The sequence below is a fragment of the Esox lucius genome, chromosome 8 (assembly GCF_011004845.1).
Source record: "Esox lucius isolate fEsoLuc1 chromosome 8, fEsoLuc1.pri, whole genome shotgun sequence".
Taxonomy (NCBI): domain Eukaryota; kingdom Metazoa; phylum Chordata; class Actinopteri; order Esociformes; family Esocidae; genus Esox; species Esox lucius.
The window spans coordinates 3,829,041-3,843,816 of record NC_047576.1 but is presented as its reverse complement, the minus strand read 5'-3'; the positions used below and the strand labels follow the sequence as shown (position 1 = coordinate 3,843,816).

At 44.4% G+C, this 14,776-nt stretch overlaps 1 protein-coding gene across 2 annotated transcripts in view; it reads right to left on the bottom strand.

The window, feature by feature from the left end:
• The window catches only part of slc9a7 (solute carrier family 9 member 7), a 59,695-nt gene that overhangs the window by 28,269 nt on the left and 16,650 nt on the right, over positions 1-14,776 (bottom strand). The window contains exons 9-13 of one of the 2 annotated variants that reach the window (XM_013134873.4): positions 13,818-13,906; positions 10,182-10,295; positions 9,050-9,161; positions 8,439-8,592; positions 1,838-1,918 (exon numbers count right to left, since the gene is read on the bottom strand). In XM_013134873.4, the coding sequence (XP_012990327.1) occupies positions 1,838-1,918; positions 8,439-8,592; positions 9,050-9,161; positions 10,182-10,295; positions 13,818-13,906 (550 nt within the window). The remainder of the gene's footprint in view (positions 1-1,837; positions 1,919-8,438; positions 8,593-9,049; positions 9,162-10,181; positions 10,296-13,817; positions 13,907-14,776) is intronic. The other variant, XM_013134875.4, reaches the window with a different exon arrangement.

Genomic DNA, 14,776 nt, shown 5'->3' with positions numbered 1-14,776 from the left:
GTGATTATATGTGCCTTAGAAGCCATATCACGACATTGACGTGAGTCCGGTGGGAATTGATGCAATGAAGCAGAGGTTCAGTAACAAATTGGACATCATGAAATTAAAGTCCTCTGTATTCCAGTGTACATCAAACTATGTCTTCTGTTACTGGGAGAGCTAGAACACATTCAGTTCTCTACATTCCTCTCTATATTAGCCCATGTCTTTTGTGTGGAGGAGAACTAGGTTGCAAAAACGAATACATCTTCTTCGGTTCAACAGGAAGCAGTCTGTTCGCTAGGACAGCAACTGTAAAAACAGCCCCTGACAACCCCAAACACTGCCAGCCACAGAACCTTTAGGCCGGCCCGTCATCTATCCACCCAATCATCCATTTTACCATCCAGCCAGTCATCTACCTCCCGTTTCTCTCCTTCCCACTACTGGCCATCCACAAGCCCCTGCGGTGGAGGAGGGCAAAAGGAGAGAGGGGGTAACGGAACGATCGGAGGTGGCTGCACACGGCTCTTTAGAGGTGAGGTCGTATTGATGTCAGAGGCCCTCAAAACAAAGAGGAACAGCAATGCATGCTGGGGCCCGCGGCCGCCTCAGGAAAGGGCCTGTTATATGAAACAGGCTCAGATAATGATCCCGGTTGTCTGTCCAGGCTGGGGTGTCAGGTTCCGATCCCGGAGACACACTGGACCCTATTCTCTAAGAAGTGCATTGCTGACCAGCATATGAACCAGGGTTGAGATGAGTACAGCACGTGTGGCTGTGGAGGACATGACGCTGGTGTTCTGAGGGGAGGAGCAGAGGAGCAGAGGACATGACGCTGGTGTTCTGAGGGGAGGAGCAGAGGAGCAGAGGACATGACGCTGGTGTTCTGAGGGGAGGAGCAGAGGAGCAGAGGACATGACGCTGGTGTTCTGAGGGGAGGAGAGAGGAGCAGAGGACATGACGCTGGTGTTCTGAGGGGAGGAGAGAGGAGCAGAGGACATGACGCTGGTGTTCTGAGGGGAGGAGAGAGGAGCAGAGGACATGACGCTGGTGTTCTGAGGGGAGGAGAGAGGAGCAGAGGACATGACGCTGGTGTTCTGAAGTGAGGAGAGAGGAGCAGAGGCCATCACGCTGCTGTTCTGAGGGGAGGAGAGAGGAGCAGAGGCCGTCACGCTGCTGTTCTGAGGGGAGGAGAGAGGAGCAGAGGCCGACACGCTGCTGTTCTGAGGGGAGGAGAGAGGCCGACACGCTGCTGTTCTGAGGGGAGGAGAGAGGAGCAGAGGCCTTCATGACCTTATCGCACTGATCAGTGAACGCAAAAGATCGGTTTGAAACGCTCACATTCGGAGAGTTAAATCCCCTCCTCTCTCCACGGCTCAGCTCTGTTCCCACTGGTCTATTGATTAACTTCCAGGGAATGGGGTGTGATGTCTCCATGATGCTGCCGTGTGATAGGCTCAGGAACAGCTGACTGAGTGGGCGGGATCATAAAACCCTGTTTCACGTCGTGTGGTACTAACAGCCAACTACCCCACCTCGAGTGTCAATCAATCATGTCAATCCATCTGTTGCTTGATTGACATGAAAATGTGGTCAATGTTGCACAATGCTTTCATAGCTGGTTCTGTTTTCTACAATACTGCAAATATTATGTAACCTTACAGATGTTGGATTCAGTTTTGGTCTCACTGGTTTGAGACTAGCACAGTGAAAACCACAAGCCCACTAGCTACACCCCACACCAATGTCAACCAGTGACAAAACAGACTGAGTATAGGTGACCTTGTGATGCCGTAACCTCATCCCATCACCACCCTGAGCAGACCACTGTGAGAGGTGAAGAAGAACACGTCACCTGACATACTGCCAAAGTTTATGGTGTCGATGACGTAATATCTCCTTGTCTTCTGCAGAGGCATTGTTGATGTCCCCAACTCTAGAACGACAGGTACATCCACACTCCAGTAGAACCATGGATATAAAGTCAGTCAAAGTTTTCGCCAAATGCACCCAATAACACAGTGTTATCCAGCACAATGGGTATAAAGCTGGATATATAGCGGATAACTGGAGGAACCGTGGGTATAAAGCTGGATATATAGCAGAACACTGGAAGAACCGTGGGTATAAATCTGGATATATAGCAGAACACTAGAGGAACCGTGGGTATAAATCTGTATTTATGGTAGGACACTGGAGGATCCGTGAGTATAAAGCTGGATTTATAGCAGAACACTGGAGGAACCGTGAGTATTAAGCTGGATTTATAGCAGAACACTAGAGGAACCATGGGTATAAAGCTGGATTTACAGCAGAACACTGGAGGAACCATGGGAATAAAGCTGGATATATAGCAGAACACTGGAGGAACCATGAGTATAAAGATGGATATATAGCAGAACACTGGAGGAACCATGGGTATAAAGCTGGATTTATTGCAGAACACTGGAGGAACAGCGGGTATAAAGCTGGATTTATAGTAGAACACTGGAGGAACCGAGGGCATAAAACAGACTTCTACCCAAAACTATGCCTAGTTAAACTTTATTTAAATTTCCAAATCACCTGAATAGCATAAGGGACCCAATGTCTGTTGGACACATACAGTTTCTCAACACCTATAGAAACAGAGGGTTAATTTTCTTCATCCTGTCTGCTGACATGCAGCAGTGCCTCACAAGCCATTTACCCCAACGTCTTGATTTCTTAAGTCCCAAACTTTTTTCAAAGAATCTCACCACCGATTGGTTCATTTGGTACCTAATTACTTATTTGCTCACCAGCACGAATTCCTTTTTAATTTAGTTTTTCTACCACACGCACACATACCTCTAAACCAACAGATGGAATTTGTATTCATAAACCTGTTATGTCAGATAAAAAATACTGGTCCTGAAATAAATAAATTAAATAAAGAGTTTACGGTCAACACTAAAGAAGATCTACAGTGTAATTGCACAAGTTATTCACATACTTTCACACAACACTGTACTGTCAGACTGAATATGCAGTTGAATAAAGCAAAACAGTACAGCATATTTAAATGTCTTAGCTAATTCACTGGACAGGAAGCAGCATTATGCAGCCATCAGCATTGGCTTCTCAAAAGCATTTGACACTCTTGGCCATCAGGGTAAGTGAACAATAACATAATCACTGTAGTCAGATTCACTTTAAAAGATCAGCATGTACAACGACAAAGCTCCATGTTTTATCGGATTTCTGACATAAGCCTACATTATTGTAATACATGAATCTCCAAAAATATATTGTTTGTGCTTCACAACCAAAAGTGGCTTGGTTCCTGTGTTGTATGGAGACCTGATCAGAATGGAGTGAATTTTAACAAGTGACCAAGAAGCACTTATTTCCTTCCCTACAGTTTTGACCAGTAAAAACATTCATAGAAAATACAGTGTAGGTATCTACTACGGACACATCTTGGTCAGACCGTCTATACATGTTCATTCATTATTTTAGATGGGACAACTAGGCAGCCATTAAGAAAGTTCTCTCCTGCAAAAGATTGGATCGCAGCTCACCACCTTCTAAAAAATTAAGTTTGTGATTACAATTTTGGACATTGTAAATGTAAACAACACAACCCCGCTGACCATTCTCTTTTGCTACAGATGCAATGTGATATACAGTATTTCACAAAAGTGAGTACAGCCCTCACATTTTTGTAAACACTGAAGAAATGATACTTTGCTACAATGTAAAGTAGTGAGTGTATAGCTTGTATAACAGTGCAAATTTGCTGTCCCTTCAAAATAACTCAACACACAGCCATTATTGTCTAAAGCGCTGGCAACAAAAGTGAGAACACCCCAAGTGAAAATGTCCAAATTGGGCCCAATTAGCCATTTTCCCTCCCCGGTGTCATGTGACTCGTTAGTGTTACAAGGTCTCAGGTGTGAATCAGGAGCAGGTGTGTTAAATTTGGTGCTATCGCTCTCACACTCCCTCATACTGGTCACTGGAAGTTCAACATGCCACCTCAAGGCAAAGAACTCTCTGAGGATCTGAAAAAAAGAATTATTGCTCTACATAAAGATGACCTAGGCTATAAGAAGATTGCCAAGACCCTGAAACTGTGCTGCAGCACCGTGGCCAAGACCATCCAGCGGTTTAACAGGACAGGTTCCACTCAGAACAGGCCTCGCCATGGTCGACCAGCTGTCCATTCATGATGTTTAGCTTGGTTAATGTATATGTGTTTTTAGTGAACACAAACAGTACAGAAACCTCAATCAAAACAAAAAACGGTGGTTACTGTTCACAGAAATAAATCCTGCCTCGCTTGGTTCCTTCCAGTACTTAACCGTGGTTATATAACCTGCATGCATGCAGCAGGCAGTCATGAATTCCTCTATGCTCAGGTCCCTCAGTTCAATGGGGGCAGATTACAACACAGAACGCTGTCCACTGCAGAGCTCTGTTGGCTGAGAGTCTTGGACACCCGGTCGGGCCCAGCTTTTATTTTATCTAGAGAGGGTCACCCTGTGGAGAGGCACGACCTGACATATTGAGCCCCACGTTAGTGGAATTGATTACTAGCCTCTTTTTAGTTTTGACACACCGAGTTAATCTAGTTATCTGTTGAGAAATGTCGTGACAAAGCTACGCCAGTGTGGTTTCATGTTTGGTTTCTGCTTCACAACAACAAGGCGGACCTTTAAAAAGTTGTGACTTCCCTGTCAACGTAAGTCTGTGGTTAACAGGATGCCGTGTGGCACATGATATCCAGGGATGCCCTCAGATTGGCACAGGGACATCAGGACTTGGCTGCCAGTAGAATGCACATATGGGCAGTAACATGACATGGCAACGGCCAGCTGGTGAGTCAGTGTGCCTGTGAATGTGACAAGCTTCCATTGACATGATTTATCTTTTAGATTATTATATTTCCATTAGAACTTCAAACTGAACGGCGGTAACTAATAGCCTGCGGTTAAGTGTAATGTTGCTAACCACTATCAGCCAGCCAGCTGGCAACAGGGAGCCAAGAATGGTCAGTTGAAATGCATTTAATATTCTCACTGGTGAGGTTTTCCTGCTGGTAACTGGGAATGAGCTTTTAGGGCTGATGAGAGCTGTGACACATTAGCTACTGTGGCAATAAAAAGCTGTGCTCTTGTCCATGGCCACGCATGTGCTCCGGTCAGAGATATAAAAAAGCTTTGGACCCCCTGCTGGATACCACACTGACCCAGATTGAGAAGCAGATTACCGAGCATGGAGCTGATCATCTAACAATAACAACCGCACCTCAGCCAGTCACACTGAAACAGCCCATATGAACCCAGTCACACTGAAACAGCCCATATGAACCCAGTCACACTGAAACAGCCCACATGAACCCAGTCACACTGAAACAGCCCATATGAACCCAGTCACACTGAAACAGCCCACATGAACCCAGTCACACTGAAACAGCCCACATGAACCCAGTCACACTGAAACAGCCCACATGAACCCAGTCACACTGAAACAGCCCACATGAACCCAGTCACACTGAAACAGCCCACATGAACCCAGTCACACTGAAACAGCCCACATGAACCCAGTCACACTGAAACAGCCCATATGAACCCAGTCACACTGAAACAGCCCATATGAACCCAGTCACACTGAAACAGCCCACATGAACCCAGTCACACTGAAACAGCCCACATGAACCCAGTCACACTGAAACAGCCCATATGAACCCAGTCACACTGAAACAGCCCATATGAACCCAGTCACACTGAAACAGCCCATATGAACCCAGTCACACTGAAACAGCCCATATGAACCCAGTCGCACAGAAACAGCCCACACGAACCCAGTTGCACTGAAACAGCCCAGATGAACCCAGTCGCACAGAAACAGCCCATAAGAAATCAGTCCTTTATAATCAATGACGGCAACTTTGTTCTATGTTAAACATCCCTGGTCCACTTGAGGAACAAGTGGTGTCTATGGATGTTATCTCTGGTCATTGATCTCAGCGAATTAAATTTGATCGTGTCTATGGTTACCATCTCTGGTCATTATCCTCAGTGCGCTGCTGTAGGTCGTTATCTAGAACCACACTTCTATTGCGGTAATGGGGGGAGGATTATAGACTCAGTTCAATAAACAGTATAAGCACTCAGCTTTATAAAGTGTCCCTTGGCACCAGTCTCAGCCATGCATGCAGGGATTCTGGGATGTGCACACTAAACACTCACTCATCGGTCCTGGCCAGGAGATGGGCAGAGCATATGATCCACAGAGAGCTGGTGCTGAACAGATGAGGACCCAACTAACAGCCCCACAGTACAACCCTACTAACAGCCCTACAGTACAACGCTACTAACAGCCCCACAGTACAACCCTACTAACTGCCCCACAGTACAACCCTACTAATAGCCCCACATTACAACCCTACTAATAGCCCCACATTACAACCCCACTAACTGCCCTAATAACATCCCCACTGTGGAACGGCACGGATGGTCGAATACTCAAATACCCGAAATGTAATTTTTCTAAATACATTTAAAATTCCAATCTAAAATTTTTACATACGACGACGATATACCATGACATTTTAAAAAGTATACCGTTTTAAGTCGTTTTTATAACATGCGCACGTGTTTGTTGTTTACGTTCCTCAATCAAAGCGGTAGGTCGGGCTCAGTCGGTCAGAATAACGCAATATATACTTCTTAGCCTACTGTTAGCAAGGGGATTAAAGTCAACTAATTCAATGTAAGATATAATATATTTACTGAATTAATGTTACCTCCTGAAAAAATATTTGGCCACAAAACGCTACGTCAAGTTCAGCTGTGGAATCGAAAGGCGGTTGAGAGTGCAGAAACCGGTGAGTTAAGCAAATAGCATACAGCTGGCTAGCTTAGCTAACTAGCTTCTCTAGACTCTTCCATATAATAATCTCAGTCTTGTGTGTTGATTAATTTTGTCTTCTAGTTCTGTAGTTTTGCGTGTCAACCACACGGCTTCCTCCATAAACGCAGTCGCTTTTTTGTTACACGGAAGGTCATTGAGCCAATGTTACATGAGAACAACAAACCCAGTCCTTCGTGCGTTTTGAAGTAGCGCTCATGTGGTATCTGTAGTTTTTAAAAACATGTATTTCGGTTAACCAAATACTATTCGAATAACAACACATACTATTCGGATAGTAAAATATGGTCCAATACACTTTACTAACCAGGCCCGGCGCAAGGACGAAGTGACTGAGGGGGCATATAATACTGGCGAGGGGGCTAATCTTTTTTTTGCTATTTTTCTATGGAGTATTTAAAACTGAAACTGGGGGGGGGCAGAACATGAATCGCCCCCTCGTGACACCGGGGCTGCTACTAACAACCACACTAACAGCCCAACTAACAACCCTAACCCAGCCATAATAACAACCCTACAAACGAGCCTACTAACTGCGCTAGCAACGACACCACTAATGACAGGACTAACAACTTAATTGTTCATACCAGGAAAACACATGCTGTTACGCAGATTAAACCCACACTGGACACACAGCCCCAAGTGTGCTGAGGCAGGTTACTGAGACAGCATTAGTCATTAAAAAGGAACACATCACTACCCACAATCCCCTTCAGTAACAGGTACAGAGGGAACAGACATACTATTAGCCATATCTCATTAGGTTTACACAGCCAGCCCTGCCCTGCCTGTCAGCAAAGTGACCTGACAACACTCCACTTGGCACTGCCAGATCCTTTAAAGGACTTGGATTCAGGAATGACAACAATGTGAAGTGGATGTACTTCAGTTCAGCTGGTACTACAGTGAACACTGTACTGTTCCAATCACCCAGCAGTTCCCATAGTGACAGACAGGGAACTATCTAGCAGGCGGATGGATATGGAGGTGCAATCAGACAGGTGAAAGAGGGGCAAAGCTGTAGTAGTGCTCTCTATCCCCACCTCCTGGACAACACACAGCTCATCCACACTGACAGGCAATAAGTAACTGCTGATTACAAACAAAAAATATCACTGTAATCTTGATTAAAAAGGGCCACTGCAACTAACCCGGTTCCATCAGTGAACAAAAAGAATAGAGTTTCATCCCAACTTTTCCTTGTATGATTCGACAATTTCACATGGAGGGACAGACTTAAACAGCCTCTTCAAAATTACACCAGACTATAATTCTGCTTTCCCAGGGACCAGGAAACATTAGCTAACATTTCAGTGAGCACTTAAGATGATTTTGGGGAGCTAGTTCGGAGATAAAAGTGAACAGTCTGGGGGTCCCCAAGAAAAGGCGTGAGTACCACCGGAATAGGAATTTATTTAGAAAACAAGCCTAGACAGAGGAGCTTTAACTACCACTGAAATAGGGTTTTCCTTAGAACACAGGCTTAAACTACCACTGAAATAGGGTTTTCCTTAGAACACATGCTTAAATGGAGGAGCAGAAGTGAAGGATGTTCTAACCTGATGTGTAGCCATGACAACATGGGGGTGGTGCCTCCACCAAACACCCAGACCGTGAAGAAGACGATGAGGAGGGTGGTGGTGAACATCATCTGCCGGGCGTAAGTCGCTGTGTCTCTAATGGCCAGGGCAAATGCCATCGCCCCCCGCAGGCCTGGATGAACACAAACCAATTAATCAATCGTCTTCATAAAGCCACATTTACAAAAGCAGTGGCAACAAACTGCCTTCTCTCTAGTAAAGATAAAGGAGACAATTCACTGCTTAAGAGTTTGATCCAGAGGTGGAACAGGCACATATTTTATATATACAGGTCTAGTTAAATATTCTCTTAAAGTGGCAGCCACAGCTAGCTGATTTGTTTTATCCATTTCAGTTCAGATCTTGCTTGGCACATAAAGAATTGAAACCTTAATATAACTGTGGCAACAGACATCAATACAGACTTGCCATATTAGTGCCCATCAGTACAGAATAGTTTGCAGAAAAGTTTGCTATAGTCAGACAACAAGCTGGAGGTTCCCAAAATCTCTATAGTTCCTACTGTATATCTTGAATGCATTAAAGGCTGTTAATCACCACAGACATCCACAAAGATCATGTCTCTCTACCTGCGAACATCATCATGTGCTGGAAGTTCCCCCCGATCTTGTGTCTGCGGCCCAGGTTGAGCAGGAAGGACAGGGGGTAGATGTTGGAGGCCCGTCCAATAAAGATGGCTAACTGATGGATGGGTTAAGGAGGCCACTTTATATTGGAAAATCTGAAATATATCACAATCCTTGTGATGAACAGACAGGAACAATGCCAATGCAACCAGCAGGTTACTGTAATCTATTCAGAGTGTTTATCAGGCTACTGTAATCTATCCAGAGAGTTTATCAGGCTACTGTAATCTATCCAGAGAGTTTATCAGGTTACTGTAATCTATCCAGAGAGTTTATCAGGTTACTGTAATCTATCCAGAGTGTTTATCAGGTTACTGTAATCTATCCAGAGAGTTTATCAGGTTACTGTAACCTAATCCAAGTTTACCAGGCTCCCTTAAAGTGTAACCATCAAAAAGGTTAAATAAATACAGCAGCCTCCTTTTTACCCTACAGGTGGCTGAAAGGTGGTCTGTTGATATAGAGGTAAACCAAGTGAGGAGGCAGGTTAGGCGACACAGACATACAATTTAAAGGGCCTGAAGGAAGTCTTAGAGCTTATTAGTGCCGCTGGAGCTTAACTATCCTGATCAGGAGGGAACTGATTACATGAATAAATACTAAGCTAGGTTATAACCTCAGCACACACACTGTCCCCAGAATAAACAATGTCAGTTTATCATCACATCAAGAGAACTATGCAATATAAAGACTTTTTAGCAGGGAACATGTAAGAATTTGCAGGGAAACATGGAGGAGGTAGAAGGGGAAATGGGCTGGAGGTAGCAGGGAAACATGGAGAATTTCATAAATAATAATAATAAAAAGAATACATTAAACTTATATAGAGCTTTTCTGGGACCCAAAGATGCTTTAGAACAAGTACAAAACAAACAACACCTAAGGAGAGCAAACTGGACAATACAAAAACAAATATAAAGAAAAAGACTCAGACAAGAGTGTATCTAGGAAACATGGAGGAGGTGTCAGTGAAACATGGAGGAGGTGTCAGTGAAACATGGAGGAGGTTGCATAAAAACCTGAGCAGTGGGAGTAACGTTCTAGTACTCTGTGACTGCTCTGGGTTAAAGGATACAAAGGCCCCAATTATGAAAATTGGGCTGAAGATGTGGTTCTGGAAGGTGAACAGTGCCAGTCCCATGTAGGAAAAGATAAAGTTCTCCGCTAAGAAGTGGAGGACCTCAAACAGCTGTAACAGAGAGATTAATTATTGTACTTCAGCCAACATTTCCACACAAACAATCTAATTACACAAGGCTATCTGAGAGGGCTTGTCATTATGGTTCATCCCATCAAATCACTATCAGAGTAACTTTCAAAGTGTATGCAAAGCAAACTCTGCACTTTGTGAGATTATGGACTCATGCTAATAAAGATAATGAATTTCTCCCCTGACTTCCGGTTTTATGATTTTGCTCATGGATCAAAAGTGGATAGAATCTAACAACTTTTACTGAATTTAACCTTTGAACTAAAGCAGCTATAAGTAGTACCATTAAAGTATGAAAGATCTATATAACTTTTTTTTCAAATCATACGAGTGATCATTTCTAAGCTAATTGAGGGATATATATATCCCTCAAATATATATACACACACACACACACACAGTGGGGAGAACAAGCATTTGATACACTGCCGATTTTGCAGGTTTTCCCACTTACAAAGCATGTAGAAGTCTGTCATTTTTATCATAGTTATTCTTCAACTGTTAGTGATAGAATCTAAAACAAAAATCCAGAAAATCACATTGTATGATTTTTAAGTAATTAATTTGCATTTTATTGCATGACATAAGTATTTGATACATCAGAAAAGCAGAACTTAATATTTGGTACAGAAACCTGTTTGCAATTACAGAGATCATACGTTTCCTGTAGTTCTTGACCAGGTTTGCACACACTGCAGCAGGGATTTTGGCCCACTCCTCCATACAGACCTTCTCCAGATCCTTCAGGTTTCGGGGCTGTCGCTGGGCAATACGGACTTTCAGCTCCCTCTAAAGATTTTCTGTTGGGTTTAGGTCTGGAGACTGGCTAGGCCACTCCAGGACTTTGAGATGCTTGCCACTCCTTAGTTGCCCTGGCTGTGTGTTTCGGGTCGTTGTCATGCTGGAAGACCCAGCCACAACCCATCTTCAATGCTCTTACTGAGGGAAGGAGGTTGTTGGCAAAGTTCTCGCAATACATGGCCCCATCCATCCTCCCCTCAATACGGTTCAGTCGTCCTGTCCCCTTTGCAGAAAAGCATCCACAAAGAATTATGTTTCTACCTCCATGCTTCACGGTTGGAATGGTGTTCTTGGGGTTGTACTCATCCTTCTTCTTCCTCCAAACACAGCGAGTGGAGTTTAGACCAAAAAGCTCTATTTTTGTCTCATCAGTCCACATGACCTTCTCCCATTCCTTCTCTGGATCATCCAGATGGTCATTGGCAAACTTCAGACAGGCCTGGACATGCACTGCCTTGAGCAGGGGGACCTTTTAATTTTAATCCATGACGGAGTAGGTTGTTACTAATGGTTTTCTTTGAGACTCTGGTCCCAGCTCTCTTCAGGTCATTGACCAGGTCCTGCCGTGAAGTTCTGGGCTGATCCCTCACCTTCCTCATGATCATTGATGCCCCACGAGGTGAGATCTTGCATGGAGCCCCAGACCGAGGGAGACTGACCGTCATATTGAACTTCTTCCATTTTCTAATAATTGCACCAACAGTTGTTGCCTTCTCACCAAGCTGCTTGCCTATTGTCCTGTAGCCCATCCCAGCCTTGTGCAGGTCTACAGTTTTATCCCTGATGTCCTTACACAGCTCTCTGGTCTTGGCCATTGTGGAGAGGTTGGAGTGTTTGATTGAGTGTGAGGGCAGGTGTCTTTTATACAGGTAACGAGTTCAAACAGGTGCAGTTAATACAGGTAATGAGTGGAGAACAGGAGGGCTTCTTAAAGAAAAACTAACAGGTCTGTGAGAGCCGGAATTCTTACTGGTTGGTAGGTGATCAAATACTTATGTCATGCAATAAAATGCAAATTAATTTGTTTTAGATTCCGTCTCTCACAGTTGAAGTGTACCTATGATAAAAATTACAGACTTCTACATGCTTTGTAAAGTCTGTAAGTAGGAAAACCTGCAAAATCGACAGTGTATCAAATATTTGTTCTCCCCACTGTACATATATATGTTTCTCAGTGGAGTCCGTTGTTGAATTACTCTGCATTCCAGAGGGAGCATTTCTAGAGACAAAAGGGCCTTTCAACAGAACCGTAACAACCATAAGCTTACCAAAAACCCCTACTTCGAACATCATTAAAAAGAAGGAAACCAATGAGCGCAGCAATCTAAAAAGCCTAGCAGGAAGACCTCTACAGTGGATGCCCAAAGACCTCTAAACAGGGCGACGGAAGAATGCTCACCATAACAAAGGAACAAAAATAATTGTCAGACAGATCAGGAACATTCTGCAGGAGGTAGGTGCTGATTTGTTTGCCATGACCAACCAATCGAAAAACTCACCAGCAAAACTACAGATGCTAGACTGTAAGGGGCAAAAATACAGTCCGCTTCAAAAACAGGATGACATAAAAGGTTCATAAGACCCTGCCTGCAAAAATCTGGATAAATATGTAATGGACAGATGATAGATTAATGTGATGGCAAGAGAAAAGCAGTATTATCCCAGTCTGTTTCCCTACAGAGGCCAGGATTTCAGTGTAAATTACAACGAGTTGTTAATCGACTTGGTCCCGGCCTGGTTGAGTAAAAAGGAAACATAAACCTCCCTCTATCATCTCTCACTTCCTCTCATCTCCAAAAACATCTCTCTCAGTTTCAACACCCCTGAGTGAGGGAACGGAAAACGCTCATCCATTCCCTCTGAAGGGGGCAGACGGGTCGGGAGAGGCTTTGATGACGCCAGCGTTTTCCCTAATGGAACGGAGATGCAAGCTCCTTGATTGAGCTTCCAGGGTGCCATGGTTACAGAGCTATGGCTGTATCTATTTCTACGGAAACGCAACACATCGCAAGGCTTTCTGCAGGAAGGCACTGCAGGGCCGCCGACTTCATCCAGCTTGTTGTCAGATCGCTCATTTTAAAACAGAAAAACACACAGACACAGGCTGTAATACGGATCAACTTGGACGGATCTACTGTGCCCACATGCAGATAGTATGGCCTACTGTTTGCTGGGAGCCTGAACTCCGCAGTGACCCGTATCTCATCTACCAGTCACAGTCACCAGAAGGACAGGGTGATTAAGGTCACAGCAGCCTGATTACTGGGCCATCTGGCCCTCCAGGAGAGATGGCCCTTTACAGCTAATCACTACTGCTAGCATACAAACCATAACCTTTATTAGCTAGCATACAAACCCTCTATTCTTTACAGATAGCACATCAACCCTTAACCTTTACAGCTAGCACATCAACCCTTAACCTTTACACCTAGCACATCAACCCTTAACCTTTACACCTAGTACGTCAACCCGTAACCTTTAGCACAACAAATCTTTAGGGTGTAGGGTTCTAGGCAGTGCCAGCTCTAGCCTTTTGAGGGCCCTAGGCAACATTTTATTTGGGGGCCCCCTCTCCCCCATCGGTTGGGGGGCTCCCTAGCAGTCGGAGGTCCCCTAGCAGTCGGGAGCCCTAAGCGACCGCTTATGTCGCTTATGCCTGGAGCCCAGCCTGGTTCTAGCAGTTAGGGTGTATTTTATTACCTGCTTGGTGCGCGTAGTGGACTCCTCAGACAGATTGTTGTAGGTGTAGTGGGCCTGAGTGATCCCACAGAACAGCACAGCCACCACACCTAGGACAGAACACACATAGCCCAGTGTAAACAAAGCAAAGTCAATCACACCTAGGACAGAACACACATAGCCCAGTGTAAACAAAGCAAAGACAATCACACCAAGGACAGAACACACATAGCCCAGTGTAAACAAAGCAAAGACAATCACACCAAGGACAGGACACACATAGCCCAGTGTAAACAAAGCAAAGACAATCACACCAAGGACAGAACACACATTGTCTTTGCTTTGTTTACACTGGGATATGTGTGTTCTGTCTGTGGTGTGATTGTCTTTGCTTTGTTTACACTGAGCTATCACACCAAGGACAGAACACACATAGCCCAGTGTAAACAAAGCAAAGACAATCACACCAAGGACAGAACACACATTGTCTTTGCTTTGTTTACACTGGGCTATGTGTGTTCTGTCTGTGGTGTGATTGTCTTTGCTTTATTTACACTGAGCTATCACACCAAGGACAGAACACGCATAGCCCAGCATAAACAAAGCAAAGACAATCAAACCAAGGACAGAACTAAAACAAACTGGCACAAACACAGCACATTGCACAGCTTATCACACTTGACTGCAAACTCTGGCAGGATTTCAACTGCACGCTCCACACATCCCCTCTCTGCACGCCTTTGGAAGTGGAGGCCAGGCCAGAGGGGAGTAAACAAGCAGAGGATGTGAGGAGCATGCAATATTGAAGGCGTCCCAGACACCTAGTGTCTCGTCATCCCACCCCCACATTAAAAATATTTAGGATTAGCATATGTATAATCCTCTTAATTTTAATATAGCTGTGTAATCTCTATATATGTTTGTGATTATTGACTGTGTGCTGACGAGACCAGATATCCAGAGAAACTAGCCCTTCTTTA